Raw genomic sequence first — 19,405 nt, forward strand, 5'->3', positions numbered from 1 at the left:
TCTATGAGAAACAAAATGAAATTCTAAACCAAAGGGTAATTTGAATAATAGCCAATAAAAGTTATATATGTTCATTTCCTTATCTGCTTATTATAAAGAACCGTTCTTCCAACATGTGCATGAGTTGTAGCATCCAAACCAAATGGGCTTTTTGTTAAGGAATAGCTTATAAGAAGAGAAGAACAAAACTGACATTAATTGAAGCTAGAAAGATATGAAGAAGAAATTATTTTGGCAATTAATCAACATGTAAGATGGCTTTTCACCAGATACCTTAGAGTGCAGTAAAGTTCAGATGTTGCTGAAACAAAGGTTTCTAGGTTAGCTAACCATAACCAAAAAAAAAAAAGATCAAATATTTTGTCAAAAAGATCCATTGCTAAGTACATAAGAGATAGCAGAAACCGTGATGTAAAAGCTGGAAAACTAAGACTCACCTGATATTTTGTTGGTTGATAAAGGTAGTGCTACCATGTAGAGTAAACTTGTAAACAATGCAGATATAGACACAATATTATTCCAATTGGCCAGCAACCAGAAATTTCATGCAGGTTAAAAAGAAGAAGAAGGAGAAGAAACCTAGAAAAATTAATATGACTTACAAAAAATTGTGTGAATTTGATATCAGATATAAAATGAGAAGAGGCTCTCTTTTGATTTGAATCTCATGTTGCTCTTCTTTCTTGGGGACGTTAGACAGGTCATTTACAGATAAGTCAAAAATTTCACAGCGTTTTGCTCAAACCCTTTGTCAGCTGGTTGAACTTTGAAGGGAACGAAACAGGTTGAGTGCCTGTAGATCAAATGTGACCTTTTATTGGAACATTGAAATATAACTGGCATCCGTAATTTAACAATGCACTGCACCACATCCAGTGCTAGTATATGTTCTGGCTTCTTGCAACTGTTAATAGAGATGATGTATAAATAAAATGTTCCACAACTATAGAAGAAAAAAAAATCCATTCTTTCTAATTTTGTGGTTTTAACTTTCAAATATTATGGCGCTGTGTGTTGAAGTTGATGAGGCAGAGGCTTGAGGTAAGTATAAAATCCATACGCATTTAGCCTTGTCCAACAAAAATTGACCTTTAGTCCTAACATACTAGGCATTACACTACAATAGTGATGCTGGGGATTCACTGTCTAATGAAAGCAACAATACAACTGCACATAAAACAAAAAGTAGATATTAAACATTCATTACAGTTTACCCACTATCTATCATTGAGCTCATCTACAGTCTTAAAATGTGAAAGAGAAAATACCCAAGGTGCATAATTTCATTCCAATACATAGAAAATGCATAAGAAAAAAAAAAAAAGAGGAGCATAGAAAAAGATAGACTAATGAAACCTTCAAGAATCTAACTTCAATGACAATCATGATATGTGCAGTGTCCTCAACCTCTGACTGACATCAATTTGCCTCAAAATTTGAACCTAACAAAGAAGAATGAATTTAAGGTGGAATATTAGAAGATAAAGGATGGTACCTGACTTATTAAGTTCAATTATCTTCACAACAGTCATTTTGTTCTATTGTATTTTAATCACAGTTTTTAAAATTCAAGAAATCTAGTAAGCACACGAAATAGAGAAATCTAAAGGTTATGTTTAGTTAAGAGGGATGCATCAGAAGAGAAGAACATGAGATTGGAGAAAACTCACAAATTAACACCCTGGCATTACAAAAATCTTGGATTGTCTATGTCTGCTATTTAACCACTCTGGCAGCAAACAGTACGTAATATTCAGCTTTTTTTGTAATGCGAGCATCAGATGGTAGTAAATTCTAATAAATTTTCAACCACTTTGGCAGACCTTCCACTTAGCCAACAACAAGGAGTATCTCTATTGGCATGGATTGCACTTCTTCCATAATTTGCTCTAGAAATTAGCAATCTTGTTCCCTAAAATTCAGCTCTTCAGCAAAGGAAAAGTTGCCCCACCACTCCAGCAAAGCTTTAAGATCATCAAAATATGAAACCTTCAACTCAGAATGTTATTAGGTGTCAAAGTCTGACCAATTTGAAAACTATAGCTCAGGTCACTGCAAGAAGAATAGAAAATGCAGAGTACCACCCATGGATATATATATATATATATATATATATATATATATATATATATATATATATATCCTACACATACTGCTTTCACAAGGTTTAGCTAGAAAGATGTTGTCTTTGTTATCCCTGTTTGTGTTTAGTATATAAATGTCTATTATTCAATACGACATAATTTTCACTAAAGGATCACCCATGCATATAAATGCCTTTGTTATCCCTTTTTCTCTCTCAAACTTTTTTATCTGCGGCAGATGTTATAAATTTGGATTTTAAAGATTAGATATTATGAGTGTTGCTGGTATAGAATGCAATAGAAATAAAGACATAGGAACAGGTTACCTATCATTAACAGTCAAAGCGAATGAATCAAATCTCCCCAAGTAGGATTCAAACCTACAACCAATCAGTTAACGGCGACCACTTTACCATTGAGCTACTGTGGAACAACGATAGATTCAAAGCGTGATGATGGTACAAAGTAATGCTCCCATTGGACCTGATAAGAGCATAATACAATGCTAAGACTGTGAATGTTATGTGAACTACAACTCTACAGCATTATGTTATGTTGGAAAAGAAAAAAAAAATGGAAAAAAAAGAAATTAAAGAACCTGACCTTGTTTTGCACATTAATGCATTTCAGTTCTTTCCCCATTTGCATAACAACCATGGAATAACCTACAAGCACATCATTTTATATTTGGTTCCTTAAAAAAATAAAAACGGTTTACTAGAACAGAAGAGAAAGAGATCAGGTTTAGATGGAATTACTTCATTGGAATACGGGCAAGGTTGGGTTTCTGTGATTGGGGATGCTGAAAATTCACCGTCTTCATCTGTTATCATCCCTTGATTATTGTTTATTTGGGAAAGTGAAAAGAGGAATAAAGAAATTAGGATTGACCATGAATATATATAATTTGTTCGTTCAAAGGAGAGTATATGAGAAGAGGATTTGAGGTATCAGAAAACTTACATGTCTATCTTTGGAATGTGGGCAATCTTCAACCACTCAGCCCCGCTCCCCTCTACACATCTTTCCTTTAACTTGGAGCAACCCCAAATATGTAGTTCTTCTAATTTGATGAGGCGTGTTGTGGTTGTGGGCAGATACATCAGGCTATTGCACTTCCAAATATAGAGCTTTTTAAGGGAAGAAAGGTTGCCCAACCACTCAGGTAAAGTTTCTATTCCATCATAACCAGAGTTTCAAGGGCAGTGAACTGTTGAATTTCGCCCGGGAGAGAGTTGAGTTTAGCCCACCTTTTCAATTCTAGATATTGGAGCGTCGTATGAGAGTGTTGGATGAAATTATTGAGACCGGGAAGAATGAAATATTAGAAGATAAAGGATGGTGCCTGACTTATTAAGTTCAATAATCTTCACGAACACAGTCCTTTTGTTCTATTGCATTGTAATCACAGTTTTTATAAATTCAAGAAATCTAGTAAGCACACAAAATAGAGAAATCTGAAGGTTATGTTTAGTTAAGAGGAATACATCAGAAGAGAAGAACATGAGATTGGAGGAAACTCACAAATTTTAATGAACTTCAACAAGATAGGAATCAAATCAAAACCCTGGCATTACAAAATTCCTGGATCGTCTATGTCCATCATTTAACCACTCTGGCAGCAAACAGTACAAAATATTCAGTTATTTTTTGTAAAGTGAGCATCTCTATTGGCATGGATTGCACTTCTTCCATAATTTGCTCCAGAAAGTAGCTCTTCAGGAAAGGAAAAGTTGTCCCACCAGTCCAGCAAAGCTTTAAGATCATCAAAATATGATACCTTCAACTAAGAAATTGAAAATTATAGCTCAGGTCACTGCAAGAAGAATAGAAAATGCAGAGTACCACCCATGGATATATATATATATATATATATATATATCTCCAACGCTTACTGCTTCACAAGGTTTAGCTAGAAAGATGATGTTTTTGTTATCCCTGTTTGCATTTAGTATATAAATGTCTATTATTCAATATGACATAATTTCCACCAAAAAAATCACCCATTTTCTTTAGCTTTCTTTTTCTCTCACAAATTTTTTAAACCGTGGCAGATGTTATAAATCTTGATTTTAAAGATTAGATATTATGAGTGTTGCTGGTATAGAATGAAATAGAAACAAAGACATAGGAACAGGTTACCTATCAATAACGGTTAAAGCAAATGAATCAAATCTACCCAAGTAGGATTCAAACCTACAACCAATTAGTTAACGGCAACCACCGTACCATTGAGCTACTTTGGAACAACGATAGATTAGGAGCATGATGATGGCACAAAGTAATGCTCCCATTGGACCTGATAATAGCATGATACAATGCTAAGATCGTGAATGTTATGTGAACTACAACTCTACAGCATTCTGTTATGTGGAAAAGAAAAAAGAAAATGGAAAAAAAGAAATTGAAGTACCACGGAATAACCTATATTTATATAAGGTTATGTTTAATAGAAAAGAAGAGAAAGAGATCGGGTTTAGATGGAATTACCACATTATTTCTGTATAATTGGAATACAGGCAATGTTGGGCCATTTTTCTGTGACTGAAGATGCTGAAAATTCAGTCGCTTCTCTAATCTCTTCATCGTCTATTTGGGAAAGTGAATAGAGGATTTAAAATGTATAATTTGCTCATTCAAAGGAGAGTATATGAGAAGAAGATTTGAGGTATCAGAAAACTTACATGATTATCTTTGGAATGTGGGCAATCTTCAACCACTCAGCCCCGCTTCCCATTGCACATCTTTCCTTTAACTTGGAGCAATCCCAAATATCTAGTTCTTCTAATTTGATGAGGCGTGTTGTGGTTGTGGGCAGATACATCAGGTTACTGCACAACCAAATTTTGAGTTTTTTAAGGGAAGAAAGGTTGCTCAACCACTCAGGTAAAGTTTCTATTCCATCAAAACAACTGATAAGCAGAGTTTCAAGAGCAGTGAAAGGCTGAATTTCACTCGGGAGAGAGTTGAGTTTAGCCCACCCTTTCAATTCTAGATCTTCGAGCATCGTATGAGAGTGTTGGATGAAATTGAGACTGGGAAAAACATCCAGCTCCTCACAATACCCACCAATCTCCAAACTCTTCAAGCATTTTAATGACCCCTCTGGCAGACGTGTGATGTTGCTGCAATTTTGAATTGCTAAACGGGTAAGAAAGCACAACTCTCCTAGATCTGGAATTGATTTGAGATTATGACACCCGAAGATCGCTAATTGTGCAAGAGAATGGAATTCTTGTAGATCTGGAAGTGATTTCAGATCAGGACAACCACCTATATACAATTCTGAGAGAGACGTATATAATTGTAGCTCAGTAGTTAGAACTTCAATACCACACCTTGATATACTCAAGCAGCGTAGACCTTGTATAAGTGGAAAACACTTCAGCTTAGGACAGTCATGTATTGTCAGCTCCTCGAGGGAAATGAGGGGTTGCGAGGTGTCCCATATATAACTCAGTTCCCCACAATTAGATGAGGCAGAGACTTGAGGTAAGCGTAAATCCCTAAGCATTTAGCCTTGTCCAACAGAAATCCTATGGTCCTAAAAGACAAGGCATTATATTACAACAGTGAGGCGGATTCACCATCTTATGAAAACAACAAAACAGCTGCACGTAAACCAAAAGTAGATTAAAACATTCATCACAGTTTACCAAATTCAGCGGCTTCTCTAATATCTTGATTATCGTTTATTTGGAAAAGTGAAAAGAGGAATAAAGAAAATTTATATATATGAATAGTAATATATATAATTTGTTCATTCAAAGGAGAGTATATGAGAAGGATTTGAGGTATCAGAAAATTTACATTCTTATCTTTGGAATGTGGGCAATCTTCAACCACTCAGCCCCGCTTCCCTTTGCACATCTTTCCGTTAACTTGGACCAACCCAAATTCAGTTTTGTTAACTGAGTTAACACACCCAAAAATCAGCCAAACAAACATTATACATGTGGGGCCCATGGATTTTGGGATATGAGTTAACAAAACTCAGTTTTGTTAACTGACTTTTGCAAAATCCAAACAAGGCCTAAGCATTTAGCCTTGTCCAACAGAAATCCTATGGTCCTAACAGACTAGGCATTATATTACAACAGTGAGGTGGATTCACCATCTTATGAAAACAACAAAACAGCTGCACATAAACCAAAAGTAGATATAAAACATTCATCACAGTTTGCCAAATATCTATCATTAAGCTGATCTATAGTCTTAAACTTGTAAAAGAGAAAATTTTCCAGGATGTTCATTCCAATACATAGAAGAGGCATAAGAAAAAATAAAAATGAGCAGCATAGAAAAAGATAGATTAATAAAACCTTCAAGAATCCAACTTCAATGACAATCATAACATGTGCAGCGTCCTCAAGCTCTAACTGCCATCAATTTGCCACAAAAATTGAACCTAACAAAGAAGAATGAATTTAAGGTGGGCTATTAGAAGATAAAGTACGGTGCCCGACTTATTAAGTTCAATTATCTTCACAAACAAAGCCATCTTGTTCTACTTCATTTGAATCACAGTTTTTATAAATTCAAGAAATCTAGTAAGCACACAAAATAGAGAAATCTGAAGGTTACCTTTAGTTAATACGGACACCTCATAAGAGAAGAATATGAGATTGGAGGAAACTCACAAATTTTAATTAACTTCAACAAGATAGGAACCAAATTAACACCCTGGCATTTCCAGCTATTTAACCACTCTGGCAGCAAACAGTACGAAATATTCAGCTTTTCTTGTAAAGTGAGCATTAGATGGTAGTAAATTCTAATAAATTTCCACCCACTTTGGCAGACCTTCCACTTAGCTAACAACAGAGAGCATCTCTATTGGCATGGATTGCACTTCTTCCATAATTTGCTCCAGAAATCAGCCATCTTGTTCCCTAAAATTCAGCTCTTCATGAAAGGAAGAGTTGCCCCACAAGTCCAGCAAAGCGTTAAGATCGTCCGAATATGATACCTTGACCAAAGAATATTATTAGGTGTCAAAGTTTTAATCAATTTGAATATTATTAGGTCTCTGCAAGAAGAATAGAGAATGCAGAGTACCACCAATGGATATATATATATATATAGACACACACTACGCTTGCTGCTTTCACAAGGTTTAGCTAGAAAGATGTTGTCTTTAGCTTTCTTTTTCACCCACAAATTTTTTTAACCGTCGCAGATGTTATAAATCTTGATTTTAAAGATTAGATATCATGTATAGAATGCAATAGAAACAAAGACACAGGAACAGGTTACCTATCAATAACGGTCAAAGCAGATGAATCAAATCTCCCCAAGTAGGATTCGAACCTACAACCAATCTGTTAACGGCGACCACTTTACCTGAACTTGTTTTTCACATTAACGCATTTCAGTTCTCTCCCCAGTTGATTAAAACCATGAAATAACCTACAAGCACATAAATTTATATTTGGTTCGTTAAAAAAAAATGTTTACTAGAAAAGAAGAGGAGATAAGGTTTAGATGGAATTACCCCATTAGTTCTGTATAATTGGAATACGGGCAATGTTGGGCCATTTTTTCTGTGATTGAGGATGCTGAAAACTTTAATCTCTTGATCATGGTCTATTTGGGAAAGTGAAAAGAGGAATAAAGAAATTAGGGTTGGTTGACTATGAATAATAATATATATAATTTGTTCGTTCAAAGGAGAGTATATGAGAAGAGGATTTGAGGTATCAGAAAACTTACATGTATATCTTTGGAATGTGGGCAATCTTCAACCACTCAGCCCCGCTCCCCTCTACACATCTTTCCTTTAACTTGGAGCACCACCAAATACGTAGTTCTTCTAATTTGATGAGGCGTGTTGTGGTTGTGGGCAGATACATCAGGTTACTGCACCTCCAAATTTCGAGTTTTTTAAGGGAAGAAAGGTTGCCCAACCACTCAGGTAAAGTTTCTATTCCAACAAAACCTTCGATAAGCAGAGTTTCAAGGGCAGTGAACTGTTGAATTTCTCCCGGGAGAGAGTTGAGTTTAGCCCACCCTATCAAGTGTAGATATTGGAGCGTCGTATGAGAGTGTTGGATGAAATTATTGAGACTGGGAAAAACATCCAGCTCCTTACAATACCCACCAATCACCAAACTCTTCAAGCATTTTAATGACCCCTCAGGCAGACGCGTGATGTTGCTGCAATTTTGAATTGCTAAATGGGTAAGAAAGCACAACTCTCCTAGATCTGGAATTGATTTGAGATTTTGACACCGGCAGATCTCTAATTGGGCAAGAGAATGGAATTCTTGTAGATCTGGAAGTGATTTCAGATCAGGACAAAAACCTATATACAATTCTGAGAGAGACGTACATAATTGTAGCTTAGTTAGAACTTCAAAACCACACTCGTCTATATGCAAGCAACGTAGACCTTGTATACGTGGAAAACACCTCAGCTTAGGACAATTACGTATTGTCAGCTCCTCGACGGAAATGAGGGGTTGCGAGGTGTCCCATATATAACTCAGTTCCCCACAATGAGATATCCAGAGTGATTGGATAGAGGTACAGAAAAGTTGCCCTGGCGCAAAAGTATGTCCTGACACTCTATAAATATCGGCGGACTTGAGCGTGGTAAGATTGCTGCTAATGCTTTCCAAAGCGGTGTTGTTGACGTCTTTAATATTTAATTTCTGTAGAAATGGAAAATGACATGGGGCACCCTTCAGTTGTTCACAATCTTCAATGGTCAACTCCTCAAGGCAAGGAAACACTACACGTGCTGATGTCACCTCCAGTGCATCCTTCCACTCCACTAGTTTCTTCATACCCCGAAAAGTGAGCGTTCTTAATGCCGGAAACAATACATTACTGCGCATGCCGTAAAACTCAACTCCAATCCATCTCACGTCATCCATTCCCGTTATTTCAAGAGCCTTAAGGCAAGGTAGATGGCCGAGGGTGGGAACTTGTTCACAATTTTTGCAGTGTTCTAAATTTATCTGGATCAAATAGTCAAAATGCGACGACATCCATGAGGGGAATTTCTTTCCACTAAAACCATCAATTTTTAAGGATTTCAAATTTTGATGAGGACAGAGGCCTTCCAACACTTCTTCGTCATTACAATGGTTGACCGTTCTATATAGATAAAGACTCCAGTAAAATCTTACCTGGTTCATTTTCGCCTTTATTGCTAAATTTGCACTTCTAGCTTCTTCTTGATCTCTCACATTCTCTAGATGCCTAATGTCTAATTCTCCACTAAGTTGATTCAAGCATCCCAATTCCTTGATCTGCTCACCTGCATCTTGACCCACAATGAAAAATGACAATGTTCGTAGACATTTCAAATTCCCCATATCTTTTAGTGGTCGGTAATCATTATAACAATTGACATGCATATGCCTCAAGTTAACCAAATTTTTTAAATCTTTTGGAAGCTCTCTGAGAACATAGCAATCTTCAAGTCTTAAAGTTTGCAAATTGTAGAGCTTGGTGATGGATTTTGGTAATGCTGTGATTGAAGTCGCTGAGATGTGGAGAAGCCTCAAGTGTACCAAGCAACCAATTGAAGCTGATAACATTGTTATGCTATACCCATGTAATTTTAGAACACGCAAACATTTAAAATCTGATAATATATTTCCACACATAGCATTTTTTGAAACAAGTGTGCGCAATCTCCGAACACAATCATTTGAAAGTGGAATTTTTGATACTGTTTCATTATCATATTGGATTGATAAACGTCGTACATGATTGATTTCATCTCGTGAATCCTCCTTCAAAATCAAAGTTTCGAATTTTGAAATTGAGAGAGCAAGATCATGTACCAAATCATGCATCTTACAACTTATAATACTATCATACACATCTTTTTCCGCATCCTGGAATAAGGAGTTTGCTAACAAAATATCAAAATGCATGTTACCAATATCCTCCATCACCAAACTACTTCCTTGAGATGGTTGAAGGAACCCTTCGGCCATCCAAAGCTGAATTAATTCTTCCTTTTTAATCTCATGATCTTTAGGAAAAATTGAACAATATGCAAAACATTGTTTAAGAGATGGTGATGGAAGATGATTGAAGCTCAATTTTAATATTTGTAGCATTTCATTGCTACCATGTTCGGAATTCCAAATTTCATTATCTCGAATGGCTAACCATTCACTTTTCTCTTTTTTGCAACACATTATCCCTCCTAAGACTTTTGCAGCTAATGGAACCCCTCCACATTTTTTGGCAATATCCCTTCCAATAGCCTCCAAATCTAGAGTTAGTGGAACTCTTTCATTAGGAGATACTTTTTTCTTTATTATGGACCAACATTCATTATCTGAAAGTTTTTCCAAGTGACATTGGGGAAGTGTCCCCGTGATATTTGCCACATTGTCTTTACGAGTCGTTACAATAACGTTGTTTCCAATATTTGAAGTAATTCCCAACAAACAACTTATTAAAGTATCCCATTTAAGTGACTCGTCATTCCATACATCATCAAGGACTAGAAGATATCTTCCTTCCTCCAACTCTTTTTTAAGTTTTTCAAGTATTGCATTGTTTGTCTCTAATAGACTTGAGTTACCTGTAAGTGATTCTAGAATGCCTCTTAAAATTTTTTTTTCATCAAAATCATCAGAGACACATACCCATATTTTCTTATTGAAATGACTCTTTACTAGCTCATGATTGTAGACCAGTTTTGCTAAAGTTGTTTTTCCCAAACCTGCCATTCCAAATATGGGAATGACTGAGAGTTTTTCACTAGTTGTATTTGTCACTAACTTCACAATTTCTAAAACACGGTCTTCCCTTCCTACAACTTCTGAATTATCAATAAAGCTGTTTGTCTCTCGGTTTGGTATAGTATCAAGATTAGCATTTATTGATTCGGCTCTACGAAGTCCAAATTCAATTGCTTCACCATTAATCCTTTTTAGTGAATCAGCAATAGTCTTAACTTTGTTGGCCGTCTTGAAACGGAATGCAATGGGATCTGAAAATGAAAAGAAGAAGCATACCTTTCTCTTCATTTGGTTTCGGATCTCTACCTTTCGCCAAAGAAGCTCGTAAGCAAGCTCATCTAGCACGTCATCAGCATCATAAGCAACATCTTTAAGCCTCTGCAGCCAAAGCCTCACGCTCTCTTCTTCCACTTGCCTTTTCTCTGCATCAGCTAGCACAGCTTGAACCATCCCTACTGAGTCACGAAGCCGTGTCAGCTCATCCTCGAAGCCCCAAGCAAGGCCAATCTGGTCAGTAACCAGTGTTATCAGATTTCCTAGTATTCCCTTAGCAAATTCAGTAACGACAGCCTCAGCCATGTTTTCTTTGGTACTCAGGTAATAAGTCACAAATATGCTGGAAGTATTTGGGAAGTAGAGAAGAATTGTGACGATAAAGAATAGCAGTAACTATTTACGGAGTATTTATATTTATCCAAAAAGATGAAAAGCAACTACTATTATTTTTAGCAGGCAACTTTTTTCTTTCTTATTTTTTTAGTGGGGAACTTTTTTTTTTCACACGTCTTTCAAGTCCGTGTCTTTTTTCTAAAAGGATCTTTATGGGATGGGACATAACCATGTGCTGGGGCTTGTACATCATCTTTAAAGATTTGGTTAAATCTTAATATGCACTCATACATTTTTTTTTTTAATGGATTATACTTATGCATGTTTAAAGGCACGCAATAGTATATTATTTTTTAAAAATTTTTTATTAAAAATTGAAAAAATTTTGGCAACTTTTTCAATTATTGATAAAAAATTTTCAAAAACAGATTTGTTAATGTATACCTTAAGGGTATACATTAACCGGACTTTTTTAAAATTATGTATTAAAATTTTTTCTAAAGAAATATATATATATATATGTATGTATGTATGTATGTTTTGAAAACACAAATTCAGTTTAAAATGTGAAATCAAGAAATTTTAGATAAAATTGTGAAATTATCTGAGATCATATTTTAAGGACACTTTTAAAAAAGTGAGTATGCAATGTGTGCAACAGCAAATATGTAATAGTTATTACTGTTAAGATTTGTGATAAATATAGATATTTGATTATATTTAGGTAGACTCAAAAAGAATCTCTAAGCTGGTTATATATATATATATATATAATTAATTAATGTTCTTAGGAAATTTATTAATGGACTATTTTTTTTTAATCCCAATTTGAGATTTATGTCTTAGTCCACTGCAGTGCTCTAAGTTAAGAGAGCTATTTAGTTCTAATTATGTTGTTTTATTTTTTATTTTTTATGGGAGTAATTATGTTGTGTTGCTATATTATCTCCATTGTCTTTAAATGTTGCACTTTCAACTCTCTCTCTCTCTCTCTCTCTCTCTCTAACAAATCAGTTCACAGGAAGAAAGCCAGTTGCCACTCCCCTTTTCCTGCCCCGGGGGGGGGGGGGGGAAGTGAATTACGTGGAATGTACTACCATTATCAAATTATTTACAAGTTGTAGTGGAGTTATTATGAAATTACATATTGTAGCTTCTCTAGGACTACTATATTATGAGTAATGCTAAAAATACAAACTTTTTTACAAATTGTTAATGTGGTGAGTGGTTGTTGGTAAATAAAAAAGTGATGTTAATGGTTGTGACAATTGTTGTTAATTTTATATTATTAATTTTACTTGAAAACTTTACAAATTTTTATGACAATTAATATGATATGTGAATGTCAATAACCTATTAAATGTATTTTTGAATTACTTTTTGCGATTGGTGATATATCTTTGCAAGTCTCATGTTGTAAAATTTATAATATTCCTAATATCATTCATTTAAATACTTGTTTGTTATCTTCTTTAAGTGTCACTAATCACATTAATTTCTACATCATTTGTAAGTTTTTTTAGTAAAATTTGTTTTGTTCTTAGCATTTTTTCCAAAAATAAAAAACATATTATAAAATAAAAATAACAGAATTTTTTTATAAAAATTATGATATTAAATATTAGTTAAATATATATATTTTTGATAGGGAGTTAAATATTATTTAAGTGATAACATAAATGCCCCATTTAACTACATCGCCTTAGACCTCCAAACTTGTTGGGCCGCACTTGATATACTATGAACATCAAAACTTTTCAAGAAGCAATTCCAACATTTTAATTTTAAATTGTTATTTTAATATTTTAATGAATAATAAATTGGAAAATTTAGTAAAAAAAGATATGGGAGTTTAATGTGGTAAATAAGGAGTCAGTCTGTTATCATATTTAAAATTCCACGATAGCCTTATTAATTTATAATATCGTGGAGATTAAACAAAAGATTTGGAAACTATAGAGGTATTAGTATGCTAAAGACTAACATCAATAACTATATGCATAGGCGAAGCTAGGGGGGCGGGGGGCATGGCCAGGGACGGATTTATATATTGACTAAATTTTTTTTTAAAAAAATATTAGTATATTAATAGGTACTAATTTTAACAATTTTGTTCAATAAAATTACATTTTGTCCACTTTTAATAATGCTACCAATTCTTTTAAGAGTAATGTTATAGTTATACAATTTTTTACAATATTTTTACAAACTATTGAGGTAGCAAATTTTTATTGGTTCGCACACTTGCATCGCTTTTTTACTTATCAATAATCCCTCACTATATTAGCAATTTGTAAAAAAATTTGTAATTTTAGCATTTTCCACCTTTTAAAGGCCATAAAAATGATTGGATTAAATTGAAAAAAAAAATATACAAGTCCAGAAAAATTAGCCCAACAACAAAAATTACCAATAATAAAGTTAAAAAAAATTAAGCTCAATCAATCTATTTTACCCAAAATAAACAACTTTGCCATTTAAAAGGTTTTAAACAAAAATTCTTAGTGATAAAATAGTAGAGTCAAAGATTGGAGCTGTTGCATATAGCTAGCAGCAAAGCCACCCCTCTAACTCCAAGTCCTGGCTCCGGCCTTAGTCATGTCCTCCTAGCTTTTTGCAATTTTCAACTATATATATATATATATATATATATAGTATTCAAATAAAAAAAATAAAAAAACACAAATTGTAGAAAAATGTAGTTATTAGCACCCAAAAATGTTAGAATTTAGGCCTTTAAGTCCTCAATCCTTTTGAATTAGTTCTGAACACAAGTTTTATACATTGTGTAGTTGTTTGAGTTTTGGATAACTCCTAAACAATTTTTTTTTTTTTTTTTATATTTAGCTTAGCTCGGCTGGAAAACTTTTCAGGCTCTGCCACTGACTATATGGTCAATGAAGTAATATATAATACAGAAATAGCTGGCCACCATTTTCATATGAATCGCGCATCAACATCTCCAACTTCTATGTGTAATTTGTCTAAGGGCAACGGGAATATATGGATTCACATTGTGACAGAATCAATGCTAAATATTCAATCAAGACGGCTGACATATAATATAGAATAGCATACCACCATCTACCTGTGCGCTTCTGCGTCAACATCAATGTAACTTTTTTGTTTAATGGCCCATGCACAAATACATATAAAAAGATAATATTATTGCTCACACTGACACAGTCATACACAAACATTATATATAGCTTTTTAATTTGTTTAATGGCCACCATTATGCAAGTAGCACGAGATGTCAATTTGCACAACTTTATTAAGTTAGTCGGTTTGTCTCTTTTTATGTAGATGGATATCCTTTTCGAATATGGGCATTGCAGCAGGTATACGTTTCACATTTTTTATAGACTAATGTTCTCAAGAACAAAATAATATACTATTGAGAAATATATATATATATATATATATATATATATATATATATATATATATATATATAGCTGGCACCATTAAACAATACTTATCTTCTTAATTTATGTGAATTGTCCAAGGCTGAGTCTTTTGGCTCAGTATTGTAAAAATTAGAGTTTATTAGATTTATGTATATTGTGCAAAGTTTATTAGGAAAATGAGAAAAAATGCAAATTTTGGTATTGATGTTGCCGAAATACAAGAAAAAGGAGAGAGAGAAACTGACAAATCTGACATTTTGCTTCTGTTACGTTCTTTTTTTCGTTAGTTTTCTATTTGTGGTTGGTTTCTTCATAGTTTATTTTTGTTTAAAAAATAAAGATTTGCAACCCAGGGGGATTGAACCCTTGAGGAAGGGTTATTCCAGATAAGATGCAGCCATTGAGGAAGGGTTATTCCAGATAAGATGCAGCCAGTAGGCTACCGCAGAACATGTTTAATATATTTGGAAACTAAATTAACTTATTCTAAAATTGTTAGATATTTCAAATTTTCAAAAACACAAAAAACTCACACATTTTTTTAATATACTTTCCAAAAATTGATAGTTATGATAACAAGAATGGTAAATTCAAATTATAGTTCATCCACCATGATGTCAAAATTAATTAAAATTCACTAAATAAAAAATAACAATTGAAACTGATTTTTTTTTTTCCTGAAGGTTAATGATTTACATTCATCATAATTCGTAATTTCTACATTTTTCAATTACAAAAATACTTAGGGTGTGATGAGATTTAGGTGTTTATGGGTGAAATAATTTTTTTTGCATAATTCTTATCACACCCTAGTTATTTTTGTGATTGGAAAATGTAGAAATTCCAAATTATAATGAATGTAAATTATTAGCCTTCAGGAAAAAAAAAATAGAAGGGTCTCTAAGTATGCGTGTGATAAGTATTAATAATTCCAACCATACAAAACTTGAGGATAGCACTGTAAAATTACCTAGAGATGTGATTAAAAAATTACTTCATCCACAAACGCATAATATTCATCATATGTATTTTATGATTACAAATTGTAGTAATATCTTAAAAAAAAAACTAGAAAGCCTCTGAGAAGTGCGTGATAATTATGGAATACTAGCCTTTGAGCACGCGCTCGTACTTGTGCTCAGAGTTTTTCTATTTTTTTTGGTAAATATTAATAATTTATATCCATTATAATTTAAAATTATTACATTTTTCAATCACAAAAATACTTAGGGGTGTGATAAAAAAAAACATTATTTCAACCACAAACACATAACACTCATCATACCCCTAGGTATTTTTTGTGATTGGAAAATATAGATGTGGGGGTGATAGGTCCAGGAGTATATATTGGGCTAGAGGCCCAATCCGAGGGCATTAAGTAGTCTGAGGACGAACAAATATCTTTTTAAAAATCCGTATTGGTAAGTTAAGAAATAGTCTGATCATGATCGACCAAGAAAGTGGTCTGAGGAGGAATACTTCCTTGGATGAGTAAAGCCGAGGTCGGAAGATACGGTCTGCCACTTAGAAGCGACGTTTTAGGAGATCCTGTAGGTAAGGATATACATCGTAAGAGCATAGAACAGAAAAATGCTATGAAATATCTAGGAGAAAGATATATAAGGAGGAGTTAGCCTCCTCGGATTGAGTCTGAAGACGATTTACCTTTTATAAACTTATTTCTATTGTGATCTTGACCCATCATAATTGGTATACAAACTCATTAGAACCTAAATTTCAAATCCACTATCTACAAATTCATTGTATTGGGCACTTTGGATCTATTTTCTCACTATTTTGGGTTTAGGTACAAATCGTGTCCCTACAATAGTAATCCTAAATTATAATGGATGTAAATTAATACATATTAAAAAATATGTATTTCTTTAATTTTTACTCTTGAAATAAAATATTATTTTCCAAAAATTTAAACTATATTACCTATTTTAATCTATTTATAACGAGCCATATGAATTTTCAAAAGAAAAAAAAAATTCATGGAAAAATTATGCTATACAACTCAAGACACATCATGCAAGTATGACTTGTATTGCCAACTTTGATTACTAAAAATATTCTTATGATATACTATTAAAATAAATAACAAAATTTATCTTAAATTGAAAAAATATTAACAATATCATCTTCTTTTTTAATTCATGTAATATGTTTGTAAAATATTCAAAAAACTTCGACAATTTTTTAATTGGACAAAGTTTAGTTACAAAATTGGTTGTAACCTTATTTAATAAAATAAATATTACTACATATTTTGATAATCTAATCATTGAATTATATGTCCTTTATGTTTTTAATACACATGTCAAAATTCACCTCCAATAAAAATTTATTGAGTAGGGTTATAGTCTTAGTCTGCAACCCATTTTGTAACTAAATTTTGTCATTTTTAATTAAGGTTACTAGTTTTTACAAAATTGTTATTTTTATTTAGGTAATATTAATTAATTTTGGCATCATTGTGGATGACCTATAATTTGAATTTACCATTCTTGTTATCATAACTATCAATTTTTGGAAAATATATAAATAAAATGTGTGTGTGTGTTTTTTTTTTTTTTGAAAACTTGAAATATCTATCAGTTTTGGAATAAGTTAATTTAGTTTCCATATAGAATAACCATGTTGTAGGGTAGTCTATTGGCGGCTTCTAATGCAGAGTATCCCTTATTCAAGGGTTCAATTCCCCTGGGTTGCTTATCTTTATTTTTTAAACAAAAATAAACTATGAAGAACTAACAGAAGCAAAATGACCATTGACTTTCGGCAATCAAATTGACAAAATTGATGTCAGTTTCTGATGCGGAGTATCCCTTGTTCAAGGGTTCAATCCCCCTGGGTTGCTTATCTTTATTTTTTAAACAAAAATAAACTATGAAGAACTAACAGAAGCAAAATAACCATTGAATTTCGGCAATCAAATTGACGAAATTGATGTCAGTTTTTGTCTCCACTTTTTGTTGAATTTCGGCAATACTTATGCCAAAATACCAAAATTTGTCAATTTCTCTCTCTTCTTTTACTTGTATTTCGGCAACACCAATACCGAAATTTGCATCTCTCCTCATTTTGCTAAAAAACTTTGCACAGTACACATAAATCCAATAAACTGTAATTTTTACAATATTGAGCCAAAAGACTCGTCCAAGACTGATTCAAATAAATATTCATTAATTTGTATTTAATTTGACAGCAGAATTAATAGTTGGTGAACAACCAAAAACTACTACAGACATCGAAGAGTGTTTTCACATAAATTTTCTCAGACTAGCTCACTTCACTGAGTCCCAGGGATGGAGGCATATATGGACTTAGGGTGGCAAGCCACCCACAATTTTTTTTTTTTAATATTAATATATAAATAGGTACTAATTTTAGAAATTTTGTTCTATAAAAGTATACTTTGTTCCCCTTAAAAATATTATTGATTTTTTTAAGAGTAATATTATAGTTACAAACATTTCTACAACATTTTTACAAATTTTTGAGGTAGTAAATTCTTATTTGTTTGTATTTGGGCTCATCACTTATATTACTTTTTTACTCACTAATAACTACTAATCAGATCAAAAAGTTGTAAAAAAAGTTTGTAACCCTAGCATTTTTCTCATTTGAAAGGCCATAAAAAAATTTATAGATCTAAAATCTAAAAAAAATATACAAGCCCAAAAAAATTAGCTCAATAACAAAAATTACCCATACTAAAGTTAAAAGAGTTATGCCCAATTTACCTATTTTACCCAAAACAAACAACCCGGCCCTTTAAAAAATTTTAAACAAAATTATTTTGTCCTTGTCTAGCAGTAGACGTACGCAACAAAGACACAAAAAAAAAATTTCAATGGTTAAGCAGCAAAGTCGAAGGCCAGAGCCACTGCAGTTACCAGCAACAAAGATGCCCCCTAACTCCAAGTCCTGGCTTTGTCCCTGTTGAGACCAACTACGACACAAAATTATAGAATGAATGTGAAAATTTCGGTGACAAAATTAGTGTCACTAGACTTTTCCAATGAATGAGTAGTGGAAAGAAGCCATCTCAGTGTAGTTTAAAAAGCAGTCTTGTTTTTGTTTTCGGTCATTATCACATGATTACTCTCTATGGGTTTGTTCGGATAGGTTGTTTTGAAAATTGCGTTTTATAAAAATAATGCTTTTAAAATTGCATTTTGAAAGCCACAATTAAATGTTTGGTAATACTCGTTAAAATTGTAGTTTAAAAACTCTAAAAATTTTTAAAACCACAATTAACTATATTTAAAAAAAAAAAAGAAAAAAAAAGAGAGAGGCCAAACCCATTGCTTTGTGTTTTCTTCTGGAAACATGTGTTTGCTTTGCACAAATGTTGATCAAACTAGCTTTATATATGCCAGGATGCAATTAAAATTAATTACAATTATATATGTGTGTGTTTCAAAAGTTTCTTCCTAAATTTCGTATTAATTCTATTCGTTTTTAAAAAACTTTGCTAACTTTTAAAAAAACAAAACATTAGAAGGGTATATTAGTATGCAAATTATTTATTTGTAATTATTCCATTTTAATCATTTAATTGTGACTTGTTGAACTACTAATA

General features: G+C 32.9%; 1 protein-coding gene across 4 annotated transcripts; it reads right to left on the reverse strand.

The window, feature by feature from the left end:
• Positions 1-72: 72 nt before the first annotated feature.
• Positions 73-11,443, reverse strand: LOC142631974 (putative disease resistance protein RGA4). Of its 4 annotated transcripts, XM_075806377.1 has the most exons (17): positions 7,797-11,443; positions 7,579-7,670; positions 7,341-7,493; positions 6,878-7,053; positions 6,669-6,793; positions 6,407-6,492; positions 3,609-3,870; positions 3,048-3,475; positions 2,843-2,919; positions 2,683-2,749; positions 2,411-2,567; positions 1,671-1,989; positions 1,357-1,442; positions 603-793; positions 438-484; positions 274-301; positions 73-165 (listed from the first exon to the last, which is right to left on the reverse strand). In XM_075806377.1, the coding sequence occupies exons 1-2, from the start codon at positions 11,372-11,374 to the stop codon at positions 7,664-7,666; spliced, it is 3,585 nt and encodes a 1,194-aa protein (XP_075662492.1). In that variant the 5' UTR covers positions 11,375-11,443; the 3' UTR covers positions 73-165; positions 274-301; positions 438-484; positions 603-793; positions 1,357-1,442; positions 1,671-1,989; positions 2,411-2,567; positions 2,683-2,749; positions 2,843-2,919; positions 3,048-3,475; positions 3,609-3,870; positions 6,407-6,492; positions 6,669-6,793; positions 6,878-7,053; positions 7,341-7,493; positions 7,579-7,663. The 4 variants fall into 4 exon arrangements, with proteins under 4 accessions (XP_075662492.1, XP_075662493.1, XP_075662491.1 ...); XM_075806378.1 differs by lacking the exons at positions 73-165; positions 274-301; positions 438-484; ... (4 more) ...; positions 2,683-2,749; positions 2,843-2,919 and having other exon boundaries at positions 3,456-3,870; positions 6,888-7,053; XM_075806376.1 differs by lacking the exons at positions 73-165; positions 274-301; positions 438-484; ... (4 more) ...; positions 2,683-2,749; positions 2,843-2,919 and having other exon boundaries at positions 3,456-3,870.
• Between the last annotated feature and the right edge of the window lie 7,962 nt (positions 11,444-19,405).

This window comes from Castanea sativa, chromosome 4, assembly GCF_040712315.1.
Source record: "Castanea sativa cultivar Marrone di Chiusa Pesio chromosome 4, ASM4071231v1".
In the NCBI taxonomy this organism is placed as follows: domain Eukaryota; kingdom Viridiplantae; phylum Streptophyta; class Magnoliopsida; order Fagales; family Fagaceae; genus Castanea; species Castanea sativa.

What these genes read in the sequence shown, in the direction of transcription:
- LOC142631974 (XM_075806377.1), bottom strand. Translation starts at nt 11,374, where the DNA reads ATGGCTGAGGCTGTCGTTACTGAATTTGCTAAGGGAATACTAGGAAAT.